This window comes from Heterocephalus glaber, unplaced genomic scaffold (genome assembly GCF_053883595.1).
Source record: "Heterocephalus glaber isolate CG9 unplaced genomic scaffold, H.glaber_assembly_v1.0 deba00001444, whole genome shotgun sequence".
Classification (NCBI taxonomy): Eukaryota; Metazoa; Chordata; class Mammalia; order Rodentia; family Bathyergidae; genus Heterocephalus; species Heterocephalus glaber.
This window is the reverse complement of record NW_028258297.1, coordinates 16,170,017-16,191,954: the sequence shown is the minus strand read 5'-3', so window position 1 is coordinate 16,191,954 and position 21,938 is coordinate 16,170,017. Positions and strand designations below refer to the sequence as shown.

Here is a 21,938-nt window from a genome sequence, read left to right as displayed (position 1 = left end):
AAATTAATAGGCAGTCAGACAGAGACAGGCCCTTGGGGAAGTCAGTGCAAAAGATGAAAATGCATCAAAACTGGCTGGAAGCACATCTGAAGAAGGCATGGCCTCAAGATACAGTCACAAATCTTTCTTTAAGGAATGAATAGAAACTTGAGATTATACTGTAATTGGTACCATAGAAGTCCATTAAATCCAGATGCGCATCAGACACCCAGATGGGTGACTAGAACACCTAGACCTATCCCTTTCTGAAAATGTTCCAATTTTAGAAGTCACAGACAAGCCAAAGTTAATGATGTCAGCCATATACCCTTGGTACACGCCTTGCTCCCTTACTAGATCAACTGGCTATACTTGTAATCTTCTTGGTTGATTATAGTTTGACCGACATTGTCTACACTTTATCCTTTAGTTCTACAAAACATCATTGGGACACCATTTCACTGCTCCTGGGGGGTGGGGGGGTGAGCCAATCCCAGTGCCAAGGAGAAGGCTCCCTGTCGACATTCCATGGCTCCTAGGGCAGAGGCGCTGAGCCAATCCCAGCACCCAGGAGGAGGCTCTGCCGCCACCATTCCACCACTCCTAAAGCAGAGGTGAGCCTTGAGGGAGCCAGCAGCAGCACCGTACCCCCCAGGGAAATGCGAAGACACATAAACAGGCTTCAAAAACAGACTTCCAGATCACCTACAGCAACCCCAAAGGGAAACGAGATGGAACAATCTGATACTCAACCACCTGGACTCCCTGAACTGGCAACAAGAGGATCTGGAAAAAATGAAATCAGAAATAATTTCTCAGATAACAGCAAAGACTGTGCCCATAGTGTAAGGCATGATTAATAAATCTAGAGGACACAGATAAAAAAATAGAGGATCTGGGGAGCATGATGGAATCCCAACATAGGAAACAAATGGAATCCATAAAACAGATGCAAACAGATTTCCAGGAAAGTAAAAATTCCATTGAAAGTCTATGCAGCAGAATGAACCAATGTGAGAAAAGAATTTCAGATATAGAAAAGATTGCAATTAGTGACCAGGAAAAGAAAAATTGCTTCAAAATTGTAACACACCATGAGAAATCAATCCAGCAGCTGCTAGACGATGCAAAGAAGAATAACATAAGACTGATTGGAGTCAACGAAGAAAAAGGAGAGAGTGGAGATGACATTAAAAAAAACTGTTCACAGAAGTGATGGCAAAAAACGTCCCAAGCAGGGGAAAAGAACTTGACATACAGATAAGTGAGACAATAGGACTCCAACTAGCCTTGATCAAAAAAAATCTACACATAAGCATATAATAGTTAGGATTCCAGAAACCCAACAGAAGAACAAAATTATACAAGCAGTGAGAAAAAAGAAGCAAATCACATACAAAGGAAAGCCCATCAGAATCACAGCAGACTTCTCAGTGCAAACCCTCAAGGCAAGAAGAGCATGGAGTGATGTATTTCAAGCCCTAAAGGAAAACAGTTTCCAACCCAGACTGATGTAACCTGTAAAACTATCTTTCAAAATTGAGAGTGAAATAAGATACTTTCATGATAAAGAGAATCTTAGGAACTTCATGAATAACAAACCGGCACTCCAAAAAATTTTAGACAGTATCCTAGGAAAAGACAATGAGGATCATAACCCCAAAAAGCCCAGCAGAAAGAATCCGTTGGGCGTGACAAATTAAACGCAAAGGGGGAGAATCCAACAAAAAGAAAAAGTCATGACAAGGCTTTTAAAACTTTTAACTTCATCTCCCTAATGAGTGTATAATTCAATCTTGTTATTGTACTGATTAGTATTTTTCTGATTGTAGTGTTGCACATCTTTCCTTGTGCTGTGCTGGCTATTTATCATCTTTTTGCGTCTACTTTTTAATTGGGTTGTCTATTAATGAGCTGTAAGAGTTCTTTATATATTCGGGTCATAGGTTATATGCATTGTAAATATGGTCTGTTTAAGGACTACTTTTCATTTTAACGATGTCATTTAAAATTCTACATTTTGATGGAATCTCACATCAATTTTTTTCTTTTATACATCATCTGTTTTGTATCCTAGGAAGTTCTTGCCTACCCTAAATTCATAAACATTTTCCCTTATAATTTCTCCTTAAAGTTTTATACTTTTAGGCTTTCATATTTAGGTTCATAGATTCTTTCAAGTTATTTTTATGTATGGAAATAAAGGGTTGAGGTTAATTTTTTATATATGGATACCAGGTGTTCTAGTGCCATTTGCTGAAAACACTATCTTTATCTTGGCTCTGGAATTGAGTTTATATTCTATAAAATGTTAATGTTAAAGAATCTTTCAAAACTCAGTGGACCATATATGCATGGTTATATTTCTAGATTCTCTGTTTTATTCCAATGATCTATATGTCTTTCCTTACACCAACACTGCCTTGATTAGTGTAGCTTTAAAAGAAGTCTTAAAATTAGGTACTAAACATCTTTCTACATTGTTCTTTTTTTTTTTTTTAACTTTTCTAGGTCCTTTGTACTCCTACATAACTTTTAAATTTCAATATCCAATTCTTTATTTATAGCAAGTATACCCAGACCTGAATTTTTATATATACCTTGTGTTTTCTAATCCTGCTAAATTCAAATATATGTTCTAGGGGCTCCTAGAGATTTCTTAGTATTTTGTCTGTAGATGATCATTTCATCTACATATAAAGATTTTGCTTCTACCCTGCCAATGCTATCCTAATTGTGTCATTTTATTGCCAGACTATTTCGGTTTAGGCCTATGTTTCAAAGTTTAATGGACAGATGAAGAGTAGGCATATCTGCCCTTGTTCCCCACCTTAAGGAGAAAGCATTGTATCTTCTCCATTTATATAAGGCATTTTTGCTGGAAGTATGGAGTACATGTCTTTAATCTGTTGAGAAGGTGCTGTTCTACTTCTAGTCTCCTGATAGCTTTTATCATGAACAGCTGTATTTAGTCCAATACTTTTTCTCCAACTAGTGACAGGATCATATGGCTTTTTCCTTTCCTCTGTTAAAATGATGACTTCTGGGGGGTGGATCTTCCATTGCTGAACCAACACTACCATCCCTATAATAAAACCACTTTCTATATACCACCAGATCTGACTTCTAATAGTTTGTTTTGTTAAATAAATTTCTATCTATGTTCATACTTTTTTCTTTTATTATCTTTATCCAGTTTTAGGATTAGCACAATGTTAATTTCCTAAAATGAGGGGAGAAGTGTTCCTTTTTTTCCCTGCTTTAAATGTTTGATATAATTTATCAGTTAAAATGTAAACGAGCCTGTTGTTGTTACATAGGTAGGTTTTCAAGCTAGGAATATACTTTAATAGGTGCTATTCAAATTTTATATATCCTCCAGAGTCAGTTTCATTAATTTTTCTTCCAAGGTACTTCTTAGAAGTTGTCAAATTTATTTCAAAACAGATTTTTGTAATATGCTTTCTATATCCTTTTAAATTCTGTAAAATCTGTGATAATGTCTCCTAGATCTTGCTATTATAATTTTATATATATATAATTGATATTGTTAAATAGAAAGTGAAAGTCTAAAGGAGCAGGGGAAGTGGGACGGGTAGGGGAAAGGAAAGAAGGGAAAAGAAAAAATATGAGAAAAGGAAAAAATGGAAACAAAGTCTTTGCAAATAGGGAAGGGTGGAGGGGATGAAGGGAGGGCAGGGGAAGGGGAAAAAATAAGAACTAAGATACTCATGTAATGGTTACAAGATCCCAATGATGTAACTGTATTTTATACCTAAAATGTACCAATAAACTTAATGGGGGGAAAAATATATAAAGATTAAATCACACAGGCAAAAAGGCCTACATGAAATAACATCTATAATTATTCTAAAGGTACAGAAATATTTACCTTCAAAATGTAAGCTAACAGCCTAAGTGAGGACTAGAGCACCTTCTATCTAGCACTGAGACCTGCTGTCTCTAAGAGAAGTCTGGAAGAAATGCTCCATGGGAAAAGTGGTCTTCCGGGTGAAATTATTACAAGTAATAAAGCTTGCTTCATTAGTTCAGGAAACTTATCTTTTTTTTTTTTTTTTTTTTGGTACTGGGGATCAAACTCGGGTCCTTGCCTTTGTGGTGCAGGCGGCAGAACCACTGAGCTAAATCTCCGGCGAGGAAACTTATCTTAATACTTGTACCAGGTAGTCCCAGAGATTTGTCTCTTTGCACTTCTACCAAATAAAGCTATTTTTATTGAAGGGTGTCCAAACATTAGGAATGTTATCTTTGTTCCATAAGGCAAACAGCAGTCATCACTTTGTGATTTAACAGTCATATTTTTGAAGGATGACGCTGAAAGGAAAGCTTATTTTCTAACACTGATTTTTTTTTTGTTTTGTAGCAATTTTTCCCCAAATAAAGCAAGTCCATGTTTTTGCCTCAAAAAAAAAAAAGGTTAGACAAGTTACTGTTTAATTTACCTGCTTTATCTGAAGTAAAATGTTAGGATTTGTAAAACCATTTAAATGTCAAATATACCTAAGGATTCTGACCCACTTGCCCAAAAGAACAGATAGTGTTTTAAGTTACAAATTCAGAGCCCTCTTTTCTTCCACAACCATAGCTGTGCCACACTGTACTTTTGGCGGGGGGGCGGGCTCAACTGTCCATTATAGAAATAGTAAAGATCCGAAAGTCCCTAAACTATATTAGACAAACAAACAAAAAACAAGATTTAAGAAAAAGGGAAAAAGGCTACAGTGTATATTTGCCAACACTGTGATAATTTCCCCTCTAGTAAAAGAGAACCACAGTTCATTCAGTCTTATGTAAGTCAAAGGAGATTTTACTATTCAGCAATTAAATAAATGCCTTACAACTTTGTTAAAGTACATCAGGGATTTTTAATGGAGATTCCTTCCATTCTCTTTTCCTACTCATTTGCTAAATTACCTTAAGGAAGTTATTTAAGCTGATATTTCAATCTGCTTTCTCCTTCTGAAAAGCAGGATTGCTCTGAGAACATATTACATAAGATAATACATGTCGGGATCTAGGAAAATGTCTGCTATATAAAAAATACACATTAACTATTAATTTTTCCTTTCCCTGTTCCCTCAAAGGCTCCTGGATAAACACAAAATGGCAACAGAGTTTAGGCAGACAGTTTGTAACAAATATTAATACTGAGATATATTTCATTAATATTTCCTTGGCACAGAACTCCTTCCTACTCACCCTAGAGACTCCTGCAAGAATAATCATGTTTACTAATACTGTATTCGGTCTTCACTGGTTCTCTAAACTCCTAACAGAAAGAGCAACAACTCTTTCAATCAATACAACCTGAGTTAGCACTTAGCTAGTCAAATAATTTGCTTAAATCAGAAAGTCACTAAACATATAAGCCATATACATTTTAATATAAAATAAGTAATGATTCACAGCTATCTTTAATGCAAAGCTAAGGGCTCTTCTTTAAGTGAGGGCCCCTGTTTAGAGTTCTACATCACTTTTTTTTCCATAAATCACATTCATGTTTCATCTTTGGTTGTACTGAAAATTGCTTGTAAAAAAATATGAACAAAGAATCCTATATTTGTTACAATCTTCTCTCCCACTAATTCAAGAGCAAATTTTAATGACTGTTTCTGTAAGTCTTCACATAAAGATTAACTTAATTTTCATACCCACTTTACTGACTTATATAAGGCTTAAATAAATTACAATAACAAATACAGTTGACAAACAGATTCAGGACTAAACACTACCACTTCTGGGTAAAGTATATCAGCCAACTGATGGAAGACTCCAGGCACACCAGAGAGTAGTCTAATGACATGGGGGTATTTGAGAATATGCTTTGTGAAAGGAACGTAGGGCACTGGGGACTGTGATGAGTCAGTCAAGGGAAGCTGGCTAAGGGAGCTTCTACTATATAAACGACTTCCCCTAATTTTAAGACTACTCAGGAATCTGTATCCCTTTACCCATATTTACCTGTATTTCCTACTCTATTCATCAAGAGTCCTCCTTTCAATCACATGTGCTCTATCCTTCCTTTTGTTTTCACCAAGTTTTATCTTATTCACCTGAAAAATGCTTGGGGTAGGCGGTGCCTACGGAAATTTTACCATTCTCCAGTCTCAACACAAAGATTTTTCATAACTAGCTAGGAGTTGTGGTACACACCTGTAATCCCACTGCTTGGGAGGCTAAGACAGAAGGATCATTTGAGCCCAGGAGTTTTGAGACCAGGCATGGCAATATAGGGAGCCTGTGTTTCAAAAAAAGAAAAAAAAGAAAAGAAAGAAGGAAAGTTTTCATAATTAGCCTAAGTTTCATTTCCTCCTTCTCCTATGAGCTTATATTAGTTATGGTCTACATTATTCAATTAATCCCTTTATTATATTATAATCCTTTATTATCCCCTTTTTCCTGCTTTAGTTTTCCTCTTTGAGCTGGATTATTCTATTACCACACAAATATGTTCGTTCTGGTATCTTCTAACTCATCTTTTAAAAAAATATGTTCTGCAAACATGTACTAGTAAAAATAAATTTTAAGAAATAGAAAAGGGCCAGGGATGTAGCTCCGTGGCACCATGCCTGCCTGCCAAGTGCAAGGCCCTCAGTTCAATTCTTGGTACTAAAAAAAAAAAAAAAAATACAAAAAGCTACCAACTCAAGCATCATACTATTCTTTCCCATTCTCCTTCACAGACATACTTGAAACAGCTGCCTAACTTGTTCCGTATTTTCTAATCCAGTGATTTCTTCCTCCTTTTACTTAACCTCTCAGTGCCATTTGATAGATGAGGGTTTCCTCTTTCTAGAAACTTCGTCTTTGGCCTCCTAAGACATCACTTTCCTAATTTTTCTTCTACCCAGTAGCTGATGATCTCAGGTCCCTTCCCCTACTCCTCCTCTAAAATACCTCTCAATGTCAAGTTTTTCAAAGGAGCTAAACAATTTTTCTCTCCCCTTCAGTAAAAGGTTTGCAAAAGGGAAAGAACTAAATTCTAAGACAGGTTTAGAAACTTGTCTTAGAATGGGAGGGTGGGGGAGTGCAGTATTTGGTGAGGAAAGGTCAGAGACACTAGGTTTCCTGTAATACAAGAGTCCCAGAAATGAAGATTTACTCCATGTCATGACTTTCAAATATTCCTCAGATGGTCATGTAAGTAAACAATCTACCAAAAACCTAATCTTTACAGCTCAAAGTATAGCGATACAGTTGCACTATACACAACTGTCAAGAACCGCTGTCATCATGCAAATTAAGAGACAAGTTTTTCTGATGAATTTACTATTTTAGAAAATCAGATTACCAGAAACAATGAGGATCTGACATGCCAAAACTACGCAACTGTCTCACTCTGTGGAAAGTGGTCATATTCGTGTGATTTTACACATAGGTAAGGCACTCTCTAACCCACAGCCAGGTGTTGGGGACTAGGCTGCCTAACTCCCCAGACCAGTGTTATCTTGCCTCCACAACAGGGAATGCTGAAGTATGCTGAAGACTACAAGTCCCCTGGCTATGGTAGGACTGTGGATAACCCAGCACTCCTGAGGCAAGACAGCATCTGTTGAGGGCAGCTGTCAACATACAGGCATTTAGGTGTAGAGAAAAGCTGGCTCCTCATTAACTTAATCCTTATCCACTCATTCTCTACAGCTGCTGTTCTATAAAACAAGTGCTACCCCTCCCTGCACTCCTCACTGGCTAATAAAAGTGGGCCAACGCAGAGTTTTATTGACTCTGTCCACTAGAGGCAAGTCTCCTGCCAGTTCCCCATTTATATCTTGAAAATTGTCTGTCTGTTTCTTTTATTCCTCGTTGATCCTCCGAAAGGTAGCTGAGGGTCTGATCAGCCCCCAGGATCCAGACCTTTTCTCTTCATGCACACTTCTCAACATCTAGCATATTGAATCTCTTAAGAATCTTGTTTGTGAACCTGTAAAAGTTAAATTCCACGACTAACAAAAATTTTGCTTTATTCATTGCTATGTCCCCAGCACCCACTACAGTATGTAACACAGGGCTCAATAAATATCTATTGACTCAATCCGAGTCTTCAAGTTTTCTACTATGGGCATAAACAAGCACTTCTATACTGAAATTGTAACAATAAATATTACTTCTGTTATGATTACAGCACTGCATTGATTTATCTTGAGTATAGAGAAATCATATTAGCTATAACTATGCCAGAATATTTAAAGGTATATCTCAAAATATGTCCTATAAAACAGTTGCTGAGCCTCACAGGGTTGAGAAACACTGGGCAGTGTGAACTCACATGTAACTCAGACTTCTCATTTGAACAACATAGTCACAAATCCAGTTGACTCCCGGACAATTCCAAATAAAAGTCCTAAGGACATCTCAACTCTCCAAATAGAAACTGATTCTCCCTCAATCTCTATCATCCCTGTGGAGTCTCAGAAAATTACCCCACCAACTCCAAAAAGCTAGGAATCATTCTTTAGTTTTCCTTTCCTGATCCCTTACTCCAATCTACCAACAAATCCTCTAGTCTACTCTCAAAATATATCTGGAATTCATCCTCTTCTGTCCACTACCAAACATCACCTTAGCCTTTACCACGTTATTTGAACTATAACAGAACCTCCTAACTAGGGGCCTTTCACTCTTTCCCCTTCAATCCATTCTCTACATAACCATAAAAGTACTCATTTAACAACTGTTTCCCACAGAATTTAGCATAAAATTTCAATTCCTAACCATGGCATGTAAAGTCTTACACAACTGGCTACTGGACTAATTGGCCAAATTTATCTCACACCACCCTCCCTTTCACCATTACGTGACAGCCACACATCTTTCTTCACTTCCCAAACATACCAGTCTCCTCAGGGTCTTCCCTCTATTAGACTCTTGACCTCCAGCTTCCCTTCTGCTCCCTTGCTCTACCCCACCAGTACCACTACCACAAGCAAACATACTCCTGAAGCAGCCAGCTCCTTATGCGACAGGTCTTTGCTTGATGGAGACTCAACCTGATTATTCAAACTAAGGCAGCTGTTCCGTTATTCTTTTCCTATTATTTTCTTTCGTGACACCCATCACAGCTTGTAATTGGGGCCAGGCAAACAGCAGACACTCAGTAACTATTTATTGAAAGAAGGAATGAAAGAGTCACCCTTGAACCCATCCTTCCCTCACTACCAAAATCCATTTGGTTATAATGCCTAAGAAATATTCCTCAAATATTTTTTCATCTATTCCCATTCCCATATATGCCTGAATAATTTTACCACCTTCTTAACTACTCTTCCCTACCTCACTTCTCATCAGTCCAGGACATTAAGAACATAATCCCTCAGGTCATCTTATAAAGAAACAGCCTAATACAAACATGATCTTATTTATTTTCTGCTGAAGAAAGCTCTTCTGGTTTACCTCTGCTTATAAAGGAAAAATAAAATAGAAAAGATATGAATCCAACATACGTCTCCCGCCTCATCCCACAAGACTGTATTACCCACATACCTTTTATTCCAGTCATGTCTAAAACTAAGATGGCTCCATGTATTGCATCCTATGCCTCTGCACTTGATGTATCCTTTACCTGATAAAATTCTGGGTGTCCCTCAAGCCCCCGTTCAAATGTCATTTCTTGGGGAAGTCTTCCTAAACCTTCAGAGACAGAATTAAGTTTCTATTTCCATGTAACATCTTTCAAGGAGAGGCAATATTAGCATAATGGTTACCAGAATGGATTGCCAAACTATGCAGATTTACAAACTAAGTAACCTTAGGCAAATTATTACCATCCCTAGGCCGGTTACCTCATCTATAATACAGGGTAACAATACAATAGCAGAACTGTTGTGAGGACTAAATATTAATAAGTACTTAGCAGATATGGCAATAATAAATAAAATTCAATACATGTTAGCTAACAGTTTTTAATATAAACTGTGTGGGTCAATCTCTGAGCTATGCTAGAGTAAATACATGCTTTGGTTATCTGTGCATCTGTATTACCTAACATCTAGCCCAGGAGCACACAGAATTTTCCTGGAAATAAGGGGATTAAGAATTACCATAACAATGAGAGAATGCAGTTAATCAGGTTAGAGAACCTTTAAGGAACATCAAGGATATCTTATACTGAGATGAAATCAGGTCATATGTTATTGTGTATCAATCAGCTCTAAACTGATTATTGCTCTAATGCTCTGGATTATCATGTCGACTTTTATTGCAGTTTTGTCTTGGCTTCTTTCAGACTTAGGGTTTTTACTTTCCGGGGCGTAGGCTTACGCTAATTTACATGACTTTTAAACTAATCATTAGACTTATAAAGCAATTTTCAATTTAAATCTAAGGCACTTGACTTCCTACCTCAAGGCACTAAATTATTCAGAAACTGTTCACCGGATCTACCAGTTTATACAAGAGCAGCAGCAAGTGTTACAGTTGTGCTTGGAACTCACAAGGATGAATCGGAACATGTTCGGCTAAAGGGTGGATAGCTTCGCACTGTAGGGAACTCTCAATACCCCGTAAAGGGCTGTGTGTACGGTACTTTCTTAAACCGACGTCCATCCCTCCAGCGTGAAAAGCTACCCCTCCTCTAAGAATGAACCTCTGTGTTGCTGTGGCCGCGCAGGCACGCCTGGGGACCTCCTGCCCCGCGGGTGGCCTTCTGAGTCCTGACACCAGGGTCACCCGGCATGCAGAGCTAAGCCCGTGCACCCACCACATGGGCTGCGGACTCGGCGGCTTCCCTCTAGGGAGGGCTGGACGGGGAAACGGGCTGAAGGGCTGCGAACGAGGTGGGTAGATCCTTCACAGGGCTTGGCGTGCCCTGGGTTTTGAGGGGCAGGACCCTGCACCAACCTCCACAAAGGCATCAGTCAGGTCACTAGCACGGTCCATCACAGGCAAATGGCGTCCGGCCACGATTTTCACCTTCAGCTTCCCGGGCATCGTCTCGGCTACGTTCTCTCCTTGAGCTCCTGCAGAAACAAACAAGCGCGTCTGCGCCGGGCACGCTGGGGTGCGGGCGGGGGAGGGACCCGGAGAGCGGCGCGCGCGGCCGGGGGCGCGCGGGTAACGGACAGCAGAGGGCGCGCATGGGAACGCACTCACGGTGGGAAGGAGGGGATAGTCCCTCGCGGGCACCGAGGCCTCATTCCGGAAAGGCAGCCAGAGGAGGGGCCCCGGTGGATTCCGCTACCCGGCCCCACAGTGATGGAAAGAGAAGCAAAATCCAGCCAGCATCCCTTTGAGCCTCGCCTGCATTTACATGTGTCAGCCCTCCCGACCCCCCCCAAGATGGCGGCACTCAGACGTGGAGGGAGCATCGATTACTCGGCGCTCTGCCTGCTAGGCAGGGGAGAAACTAAATTCGCCCGGGCGAGAAGAAGGGGGCGGGGGTGGGGACGGCGTCCGGGAAGAGGGAGAGCAGGGAAGTGGATGGAGTCCTACATCATCCACCGAGGGAAGAGTTGGTGTGGCTGCACGGAAGAGAAAAACGCGCCTTCCTGTGGCGGCGAAGCGCTGCTGCGGTTCGGTGACAAAGCCGCCTTCCGAGCTGCATGACACACTTTGAAAGAACTGTGACAGATGTAGCTGCAGCCAAGACTAGTGGAGGAGTCTGTTTCTAAACACCCATTAATGATTGTAAAACCAGTCTAGTAGGCTGCTACCTAGAAAGGATACTGGTACGTGTGCTAGCTTTTTTTTTTTTTCTCTATGAAATGGAATAAGAACAGAGGCATCGTGGACAGTGAATAATTATCTCCTGAAACGTTTGATTCAGCCATGTGCACTTGTACTGTGTCCTGGGTCACAGATTAAGTACTCTAAGCAGAAGTGACCCAGAAATAAACTTTTCAAGGCAAAAATTCTGCCCACAAAAAGAGTACTTTTCTTGTAAGAAGTTCTTGTTCTTGTAAGATCTCTTCCAAAGAGGAAACTACTTGCTCACAATAAGAATTTAAAAGATAAAATGCTGACTTTTTGGACTAAGAAAACCACTGTCCATTTCAAACTATGACGAAAGGATAGAGGCTGCAGTTTCCCATGCGAGTATCCTTAGATCTATCTGTAGCTCTTTATGGAGTCTGATTACCCTTAAAATGCCTTTGCCAAATTCTGAAGGTCTACTGCACTTTAGGATCAGTGTTTCGTTGTTATTTGGGTGGAAGGGTTGAAATAGCTATCTCACACCCCACCTTGGTGCTAGGGATGCACTCTAAAACTGAGCTGCATCCCAACCCATAAAATAGTTTTTTCTAATCCATTCAAAGTATTACCATGTTACCAGTTCATCTTTAAAAATACAGAAGCATGAAGCCAGACATGGCGATGCACACCTATAATCCCAGTACTGTACTTAGGAGGCCAAGGCAAGCGGAGCACATCAAGTTCTAGAGCAGCCTGAGATACATAGTAAGTTCCAGGCACATGGTGAGACCCTGTCTCCAAAAAAACCCACAAAATAATAAATAAAAATACAGAAAGATAAAGAGAAAATATTAAACTGAACTTTAGCCATAATCTTAATGGAAAATAATGCATTGTATTATAGGATGTGGTAATATAAAAAATATTTGCAAATTGCACAATTAGAGGTAGCAGGCTCAGCCTATTAGCAGACTCTAAGGTACTTGTACATACCTGTCGCCCTAGGCTTCATCAACAGAAGATTATAATTAAGATACTTCCTGAAGACTATTTTTTAGTGGAATTAACCCCAACTTCAGTTTAATGGTTTCCTAATAATCACACTAGTTTATTTTAATTAATGCTGGGAACAGTACTGACTTTGCTGACAAATCTGTCATGATTTGGCCCCTGATTACTTTCTTTAGCTTCATAGCCTGCTCTTCATTTTGCATTTTAAATTCTGTAATAAGAGTTTACATGTATTGAGTGTTTGCTTTGTGCTAGATACTGAATTCACTGTCACAGCTTTTCAGCCTTCCTAAAGTCTATGGGAAAGAAATTAGCTTTTTTTTAAGTGCTGGAGATTGAGTCTTTATTGTTATAGATGAGTTAATTGTAGCTTTGCAGAGCTATGGTGATTACCCAAAGTCACAGAGTTGGTAATGAGGGATGCAAGATTTAAAATATAGGCAATGATTCTTAGAACCCATGCTCTTTAAAGGCTACTTGTTTTCCAATAAAATATGCTATCTGCCTGAACTATCTTTCTTATAGTCATTTTAGCAAACACTTAACTCACTTAGCTCCATTCAAAAATCACTTTTACAGCTTCTCTGTTCTCCTTCCTAATAAGCAAGCTCTCTGCTCCTGTCCTCACTACAACTAAATCTAATCCATCTACTATTATACCTCCCTTGCAGTAATTATCTGTCTCTCTCCCCTCTTTTACTCATCTCTCAATTCTCTGTTCTTTATCCTGGGTCCTTCATGCAATCAACAAATGCTTGAGGAATTAATTTGAGTAAAAATTAACACGATGCTATTACTACTTTGCTCTTTCTTTTTTCCTGTCTTTGTAAAATGTTGCTTTAAAACCTCTCGGTTTCTCCCCCCACCCCCTTCAAGGTTAAACTTCTCAAAGATTCTGTACTTGGTGTTCTCTCTCCCACTTCCAGACACACTTAAACTATTTACATTCATGATTAGCCACCATGACTCTACCAAAACAGCTGACTAATGCCATCAGTAACCTGTGGTTGCCAAACCCAATGGACACTTTTCATTTTACACGACTGTTAGGAGCATTTCACACTGTTGATCACAGTCTCCTTAAAATATGCTTGATATTCAGACACCATGTTTCTCCTACCTATTCTGATGCATACAACAGTCTTTGCAGCCTACTCAGTATTCTTTTTTTTGGTACCGGGATCAAACTCAGGACCTTGTACTTGCAAGGCAGGTGCTGGAACCACTGAGCTACATCCCAGCCCCTCTACTTAGTATTCTTAACTGTTGCGTATGTGTTCTTCTCAAATTTATTTCCTGGATATATTCTACCTCTACTCTCCCCCTAGGTGATCTCATCCATGCCTGTGATTTCTCACATTTTTATCTTTAGCCTGTAACTGAGGGGGATCTTAATCCTGCGAGCTCCTAATCTTGTTTCCCTTTGGAAAATTAGACCTCAAAGTCAGAATGTTCAGAACTGATTTTCTTTACCTTCCTTACAGCTACAATAATTGTACATATTATGATACTACGACAAAACCAACAATGAAGCTTAGACTTCCATGTTTCTCATCTCAATAGAAACACCAACTGCATAGTCAATTGTTCAACCCAGAAACAAGAACAAAAGTCCAGTTCCACCCCCATCCCAGCCCCTTTTTTTGAGTGGTAGGAATCAAACCCAAGGCCTTGTTTATGCTAGCCAATCACTTTACCAGTGAGCCACATTCTAGCACCCAGTTCAGTTACTTTTGCTTTGATTTTTTTCGAAAGCAGTATATCAGCTGTGTGAAGTGTAAAAATGAGGTAAGCAGGTAGGTAGACTGATCTCATTGGTTCCCTGTGTTTCCTGGAGGCATGTTTAAGGGTATAATAGGCATAAGAACCACTCTAGTAAAATATTCTCCAGATAAGGTTATTACAGTGGAACACACTGCTTTATGTCAGTGCCCATCAGTGCACTCAGTGAACCACAGCACCCAGCTGTAATGCCAGCACCAGCATAACCTCCCCTTGTTAGTGGATATATTACAAAGCCTTGAGGTTTTCCGTTGGTGTCTACTTAAGGGCTTTGTGGAAACTCTAGCCACAATTGACAGGTACCTTTGACTTTCTCTCCTCTGACACCCTATTAATCACGAAGCATTATTGTTTATAATTAAAGATCTATCCGATCCACCTACTTTCCACAATTACCTATCACCTGGAAGACTGGGATCCCCACTACCACACTTATGGTCCTCTAATCCATCCACCACAAAGCAGCTAAACAGATCTTTATAACTGCAAATGTGTATCACTCTTTTTCACTTCTTTTGCCAAAAATTGGTGGATAATCCTTTCTCTCTCTCTCTTTTTTTTTTTTTTTTGGTACTGGGATTGAACTCTGGTCCTTCTGCTTGTGGGGCAGGCACCGAAACCATGGAGCTAAATCCCCAGCCCTATAGTCCCTTTTGTTTTCAGACCTTACTTTATTACAAAACATTAAAAAAGCTAAGAATTCCAGCTGGGGATTTGGCTCTGTGGTTCTGGCGCCTGCCATGCAAGTGTGAGGTCCTGAGCTCAATCCCTGGTACAAAAAAAAAAAAAGAAAGAAAGAAAGAAACCCCCCAGATTTTTGGCCGGTTGATTTAGCTCAGTGGTTCCGGCGCCTGCCTCACAAGCGGAAGGACCCAAGTTTGATCCCCAGCACCAAAAAAAAAAAAAAAAAAAATTCCAGGAGGTATATATCAGTCAGAAGTGGGTTTTTTATTTCATTTTTGCCCTTTGGGGGTCAAACTCTATGGCTTTTCCACCTTGTGTTAACTTGTCACCTTTTGTAGTAGTTTCTTCTACTTCATTTTAACATTATCGACGAACTGAATAGGTCCCAGTTCACCTCAGTTCATGCAACCCAAGTTAAACTCCTGACAAAACTTTTAATCCAACACTAGCTTGTTCATCTGTGCACCATTTTTCTGTTGCCAATTAGGTGGCGCAAATAATTAGTTTTACAGTTCTATGGGCAATCTTCACAGAGGCAATAACTGTGACATTAATTAGATTAGTTAAATTGACATGTAATTTCCCAACTCATTTGTTAACTTTTCTATCGTTAGAGGAGCAGTCCAATAATGTATCAAATGTGCCTTGGAAAGCAAAGCTAGATGTATATGCTAAATTTATAATGAGTAGGATATTATTATGGCTCCCAAGCTGAACTCACTGTGAACCAACATCATTTAAAAGAATGGCGCTGACAAGTAGGCAGTTACAAATTACTGCATTTAGAAGGAAGAACAAGAGAGCTGCATCCATGGCTTGTATCTGTACAGCCCACATGATGTGGTGCCTATTCAGTGTGTTCCAGCTACATAAATTTTGTAAACTTGCTATAGGCTGTGTTACTTCCAGGGGAGGAAGTAGCTTCACACATTACACATTCCATACATGATGGCAGCTACTGCAATTCAGATAAGATGAAACTGAAATGTTAGCCTTTTGTTTTGTTTTTGGTACCATGGATCGAACTCAGGACCTTGCACTTGCAAGGCAGGCACCAGAACCACTGAGCTAAATCCCCAGCTGAAATGTTAGTCTTAAGTGGAAGTAGCTATACTTAATGGGAACTATATTAAAATCAGAAAAGATAATCACTTTTTTTAATATTAAACATGTTGAGACTTCAATATGTATGTCAAGTATAAATTCAGCTACATACCTAGTACTTCAATCACTATTTTTCCTCCTTGTGTCTTGCATTCCATTTGAGTAAAGAAGCCTACTATTACTTTACCTGGTAAGGGAGGGAGGTTTTCTCAAACATCTTTTGATGCATACTTCCCAATTTAAAATTTTTCAGTGTCTCTATACTGCCATTAAGATCAAATTAGCTGCCCCGTATCCCTGCTCTCATGGAATATATTTTTATTTTATTTTATTTATTGTTAATAAAGGGATCAAACCCAGGGCTTTACATGTGCTAGTCAAGTAAGTGTTCTACAACTGAGCTACACCCCCAAACGTTTTAAAAACTGTTCCTTTGTTTAGTTTTGAGAAGTTCTCCTTGAATTGCTGGCTTCAAGGTTTTGATCCTCCTGCCCCAGCCTCCCAAGTAGCTAGGATTACAAGTGTGCACCACCACACTTGGCTATAGGATACATTTAAGTGGAAGAAATATTTAGTAAATATATACCAAATGCACATGTGTACACACACACACACGCACACTCACATACATAATATAAAGAATAATAGATAATTGGGCATGGGGGTTCACTTCTATACCAGAGAATTTGAGACAGGAGTATTACAGGTTCAAAGCCAGCATGGGCGATTTAGTGAGACCCTGTCTCAAAATAAAATAAAGGCAGGAGAATGTAGCCCAGTGGTACAGTGCTTATGTATCATGTGTTAGGCTCTGTTCAATCTCCATTATCACCCCCCAAAAAGAAAGGTAAATAGTACTTTAAATAGATTCACTTGAAAATAACTCTCTGAGGAGGTGAAACCTAAAAAAAGGAAGAGATACAAGCAATGCAAAGGTGTAGAAGAAGAGAGACGCTAAAGAAATTATTCTCCATAGCAATCTGTGATTGTGGATTTGTTCTTCTTTCCTCATAATTCTGTCAGGTGATTTTGTTTATATATACTAGGCTGTTACTTGGAGCATATAGAAATAAAATTATGATATCTTGCTGATGAGTTAAACATTTTTTGAGTTAAATACTTTAACATTATAAGGTTACTTGGTGGTATTTTTTTTTGCCTTACAGTATATTTTATTTGTATTAATATAGCTAGATCTGCTTTCGTTTGGGGAGTATTCCTATGACATATTTTTTCTTATTTCTACAACTTTTGTATTTATAATTTTTGCTTATTGTTTCTTTGTGAGGAGTGCTGTTCAATAAATGAATTTGTTGAATGAAGGCAGCAGTCATGAGAGAAAGGGAAACTGAAGGCCTCATCTACACAGTCACTTCTCAATGCTTTTTACTTAACTTTTTTTAGAGGATTTCACTTCAAACTCACTGTCGTGCCTCAGCCTCTTAATTAACTGGCATTACCAAGTTTTGACACTTTCAAATATGTTCATCTCTTTTGAAGACCTTTAAGGGAATTTCAGCTGCAGAGCTCAGCCTTCCCCCACATTTCTGCGTGTTCTGTAGCATTTCCTCCCCTGCTAACCACAGAGAGCTCTAGCAGAAGGTCTTAGGTGTAAAATAGATTGTTCAATTTTGTATGTTAAGAAACTGGGTTAAGGTGGTAACTTTGTCTACAGTTTGTAAGCACTCCCCCTCTTTGCTTCCTGTAACAAGTAAACAACATCTAATTTTAAAATTCTATTTCAGTGATCATATTTTCTACAAGTGCAAACGTCCTGAGGTGAAAACAAGTCGGATTGTATCTTGGAGGAAAATAAGCAAGAGGAAGAATGATAGCTGAGTACTTCCTTTATTGATATTGTTGTTGTTAAGGCATTACATTGACTCGTTATTTAATATTATTCTTTTCATCTCTGAAACAAACCATGCATTTTCCCATTGTTCTTTTTCCCCTAGTTCAGAGTGCCCTTTTCCTTAACAGCTACTCACATTTTACCCAAATCTTACTGTCCATTCCAACATCAATTAATGTCTTCTGACAGGGGCCCCGGGATCTAGCTCCAGTGGCTCCACCGCCTGCCTCACAAGCAGAAGGACCCGAGTTCGATCCCCGGTACCAAAAAAAAAAAAAAAATCTTCTGACAACCACTTATATGTTATACAAGGTATAAAATATTCACTTTTATCTCCAGAAGGATATAATTTAGGAGCATAGGTAAAACATCTGTACATAAAAAACATAACTATAATGAATGAATATCCAGAAAGTGTTAACCAAATGGTTTAGACAATAAATATTAAAGGAGTTCAAAATAATCGAAGAATCAGAGAAGACTCATGTGGAAGATAGAATTTGAGAGCTCAAAGTGTAGCTCAGTGGTAGCGTGCTTGCCTTGTACTCTGACTTTGATTCCCACCACTGGAGGAAAAAAAAGAAGATAGAATTTGAGTTGGAGATTTTTATTTTATTTATGTATTTATTTTGGTGGTGTTGTGTATCCAACAGATGATATACAACACACATGTTGTATATCACACATGATAGGCAAACACTACCACTGAGCTACATCCCCAGCCTTAGGTAGACATTTTTAAATTAGCAAGATCTAGAGAGTGGGGATCCAGTTGAAAAAAAAGGATTTTAAAAAGAATACTTACGGCTTAGTGTAGAAACAATGACAAATCTAATTTGACTGGAATCGACATTTATAGAGAAAAGTGGTAACTTGAAAGAAAGATGGATTATGCCTGGACGTATACTGCACATGGCAGCCAGAATGGGGAGGGAGGTGATTCACTAGAGGAGTAAAAGCATTATTGTATAGGCAAAGGAAGCCATAGAAGAATTCACAGTGCAAAGAAGCCTAATTAGAGCGACATTTTTACTATAGTGACAGTACATGGGAGTACTACATGAGGACTAAGGATAAACTGAACTGGTGAAAACTGAAAGCCACAAATCATTCCTGTGCTTTAGTTATTAACATAATATAGTGACAGTGTTCATGGAAGTGAGAGTTCAGAAGAAAATCATGGGAAAAGAATTGATGAGATTTGGATGTTGCAGATAGCAGAAGGAAATAAGACAACAAAGAAAACATGCCTGTTTCAAAAGAGTGTAAGGAACAAATGTTAGTATTATCACTAGAAAAAGTGATAAGTGAATGTTAAGAAAAATGAGTACAGTTTTATACACCTTGAGTTCCATGTGATCCTGCCCAACTATTCTGACCTATTTTGGCCGCTGAAACTTAGTGACTTAATAAGAATATTGATTATGCTCACGGGTCATGGATAGTTGCATCATCAGTTGTGCCACTCAGATAGCTGCATATAGGTACAAGGTTGACAAAGCTGGAACATGGTGCTAAAAGTCTGGTGTTTGGGCTCTGAAATATGTCATCCAGTTGTAATATAGATTCACTCTTACACCATGGTCTCAGGCAGCATTCCAGGGGAGCAAAAGCTGCCTGCTTATGACATTTCTTGCCTTAATGGTTTCCAGAATTTGAGTTCATCCATGCTTAGGATCCATAGTCATGACCTTGTCACCTCTTTTCTTGTAAAATTACTTTCCTCTCTCCTAGGGCCTCAAATAACATTGTTAGGGCTTTTGTTTGTTTGTTGGTTGGTACCAGGGATTGAACTGGGGACCTTGCACTTGTGAGGCAGGCAGCAGAACACTGAGCTAAATCCACAACCCTTTTGTTTGTTTTTTTGTTTTGTTTTGTTTTACATTTCATAGGACCTTACGAGGTGGTCTTTCTTTAATTCCTAATGGAAATGTTACAGTGTTACATGCATGCAAACAATTTCTCGGCTTAGAATAAAATACAAAAAGCAAAAATAACTTTCATTCTTTTCCCTCTAATTTTGTTATTCTTTTTGAAGCTATGTATTGAACCTGACATGGTAGCACATGCATGTAATCTCATCTACTCAGGAAACTGAGATAGGAGGATCCGGAGTTGCTGAGGGCAACTCTGTAAGACCCTGACTCAAAAGAAAACAGAAAGTTATGCATTGGGTATTAAATTATCCTAGCTTTGGGGTACCTGGGTTTCTAATGACAGTGTAACAAATCCATCTCTGTCCAAATGAAGGATTGTTACTTGGCACATGTTGAAGTTTAGTTTTCCTTGGCTCCACAACCTGCCCTGTCTTTGTTTTTCTGTCTCATAAATGGAAATGATGGCTTGAAATGTTCCCTGTAGCTTAGTAGTTTTATGGAAAAAAAAAAAAAGCAGGGATTAGCAATGTGAATACTTTTGTCAATGACCTCAATTATTATAATCTTAGACTAACAGGATATGAGTAGTTAGTAACTAAGAAGAAAAAATAGCTGGTGGGTGGCATCTGGAACTTGCTTGGAAAGTTTTACCATGGTGTCAAATAAAGGAAATAAGTTAGAAATTGAAGATAATCAGAAAATATGGTACTTTTAAAGAAGTTTCATCATGTAGCAAGCTAAAATATATTTATTTTAAAGAGTTTTTTTGTGGTCTTACAGATCGAACTCAGGGCCTTGCACATGCTAGGTGAGCACTAGAGCACTGAGCTAAACACTTTTTTTTTGCAGAAATCATAATTAACAGAACCAAGGGCTTATTACAGTACAGTACAGCCTACCTTCAGAGAACAAGTTGATGGGCTTTGTAGTCACACAGTGGTGACAAGAATCATAGAAATGGTGTCTAGGAGGAAATGAATGTCTTGCTCCTTGTGTCCTAAAAAATATCATTCTCTTTTTTTTGTTTTGTTTTGGGGTTTTTTTGTTTTTTGTTTTTTGGTACGGAGATCGAACTCAGGACCTTGTGCTTGAGAGGCAGGCAGTCATTCTTTTTTTTTTTAGTACCGGGGATCGAACTCAGGTCCTTGCATTTGCGCAGCAGGCGGCGAAACCACTGAGCTAAATCCCCAGCCCCAGTCATTCTCTTTTAAATGGTTATAAAAGTCACAGTGCTCCACGATGGAAATCAGTGTGGAGATTCCTCAAGAAACGAAAATGAGAAATTCCATTTGAACCAGATATCCTACTTCTAGATATCTTCCCAAAATAATTAAAATCATCATATTACAGGGATACATGCACACGCATGTTTATAGCAACACAATTTATAAAGCTGGATCTTGGAAACAGCATATATGTCCATCCAAAGATGAATGGATAAGGAAAATGTGGTATTTATATACAATGGAGTACTACTCTGCCATAAAGAAAGACAAACTTGAAGCATTTGTAGGCAAATGGATGCAACTTAAGAACATAACGTTATATGAAATAAGCCAGACACAAAAGCTTAAATAGCGCATGGTTTTTCTTATATGAGAAAATCTAAATCTAAATATACATATACATATATATATATACAAATAAAAAGCAAATAAAGAGAAGTTCAAATAATTCCCTAAATTACCTATTCTAATTATCATTCTATAGAATGGTATCAAAAATATTTTAATATATATGCTAATTCATTTCATGTATAGTATTAATATCTCAGTTCATTGAAAAGAAAGTTTGGTGCTATTATCTGTTTCTTTGTGAGAGAATCTTTTTTGTCTCTGAGTACTTCTTTGAAGATAATGATACACAGTGTATTATTGTGATTCTCTTATTTTTATGTGAAATTTTGTTTTTTTATTTAAAAGTCACAGAGCTTTTGCTTACTAATAATATGATGGAAACTTTTTTTAAAAACTTTGAATTTCTGATATTCTAAACAGTGC

General features: G+C 38.5%; 2 protein-coding genes across 31 annotated transcripts in view; one reads left to right on the top strand and one right to left on the bottom strand.

Moving 5' to 3' along the window:
• Positions 1 to 10,949, bottom strand: part of C2cd5 (C2 calcium dependent domain containing 5) — a 103,423-nt gene extending 92,474 nt beyond the window's left edge. For all 30 annotated transcript variants that reach the window (XM_004845757.4, XM_087214011.1, XM_013072518.3 and 27 more), the window contains exon 1: positions 10,837 to 10,949. In XM_004845757.4, the coding sequence (XP_004845814.1) occupies positions 10,837 to 10,926 (90 nt within the window). In that variant the 5' untranslated portion in view covers positions 10,927 to 10,949. The remainder of the gene's footprint in view (positions 1 to 10,836) is intronic.
• Positions 10,885 to 18,658, top strand: LOC147827484 (uncharacterized). The gene is made up of 2 exons (XM_087214020.1): positions 10,885 to 11,663; positions 17,955 to 18,658. Exon 1 carries the CDS (start codon positions 10,885 to 10,887, stop codon positions 11,539 to 11,541), a length of 657 nt encoding a protein of 218 aa, XP_087070146.1. The 3' UTR covers positions 11,542 to 11,663; positions 17,955 to 18,658.
• Positions 18,659 to 21,938: the final 3,280 nt, after the last annotated feature.

Bases quoted from the DNA above. Each gene is read 5' to 3' on its own strand.
- LOC147827484 (XM_087214020.1), top strand. From the start codon at position 10,885: ATGGCGTCCGGCCACGATTTTCACCTTCAGCTTCCCGGGCATCGTCTC.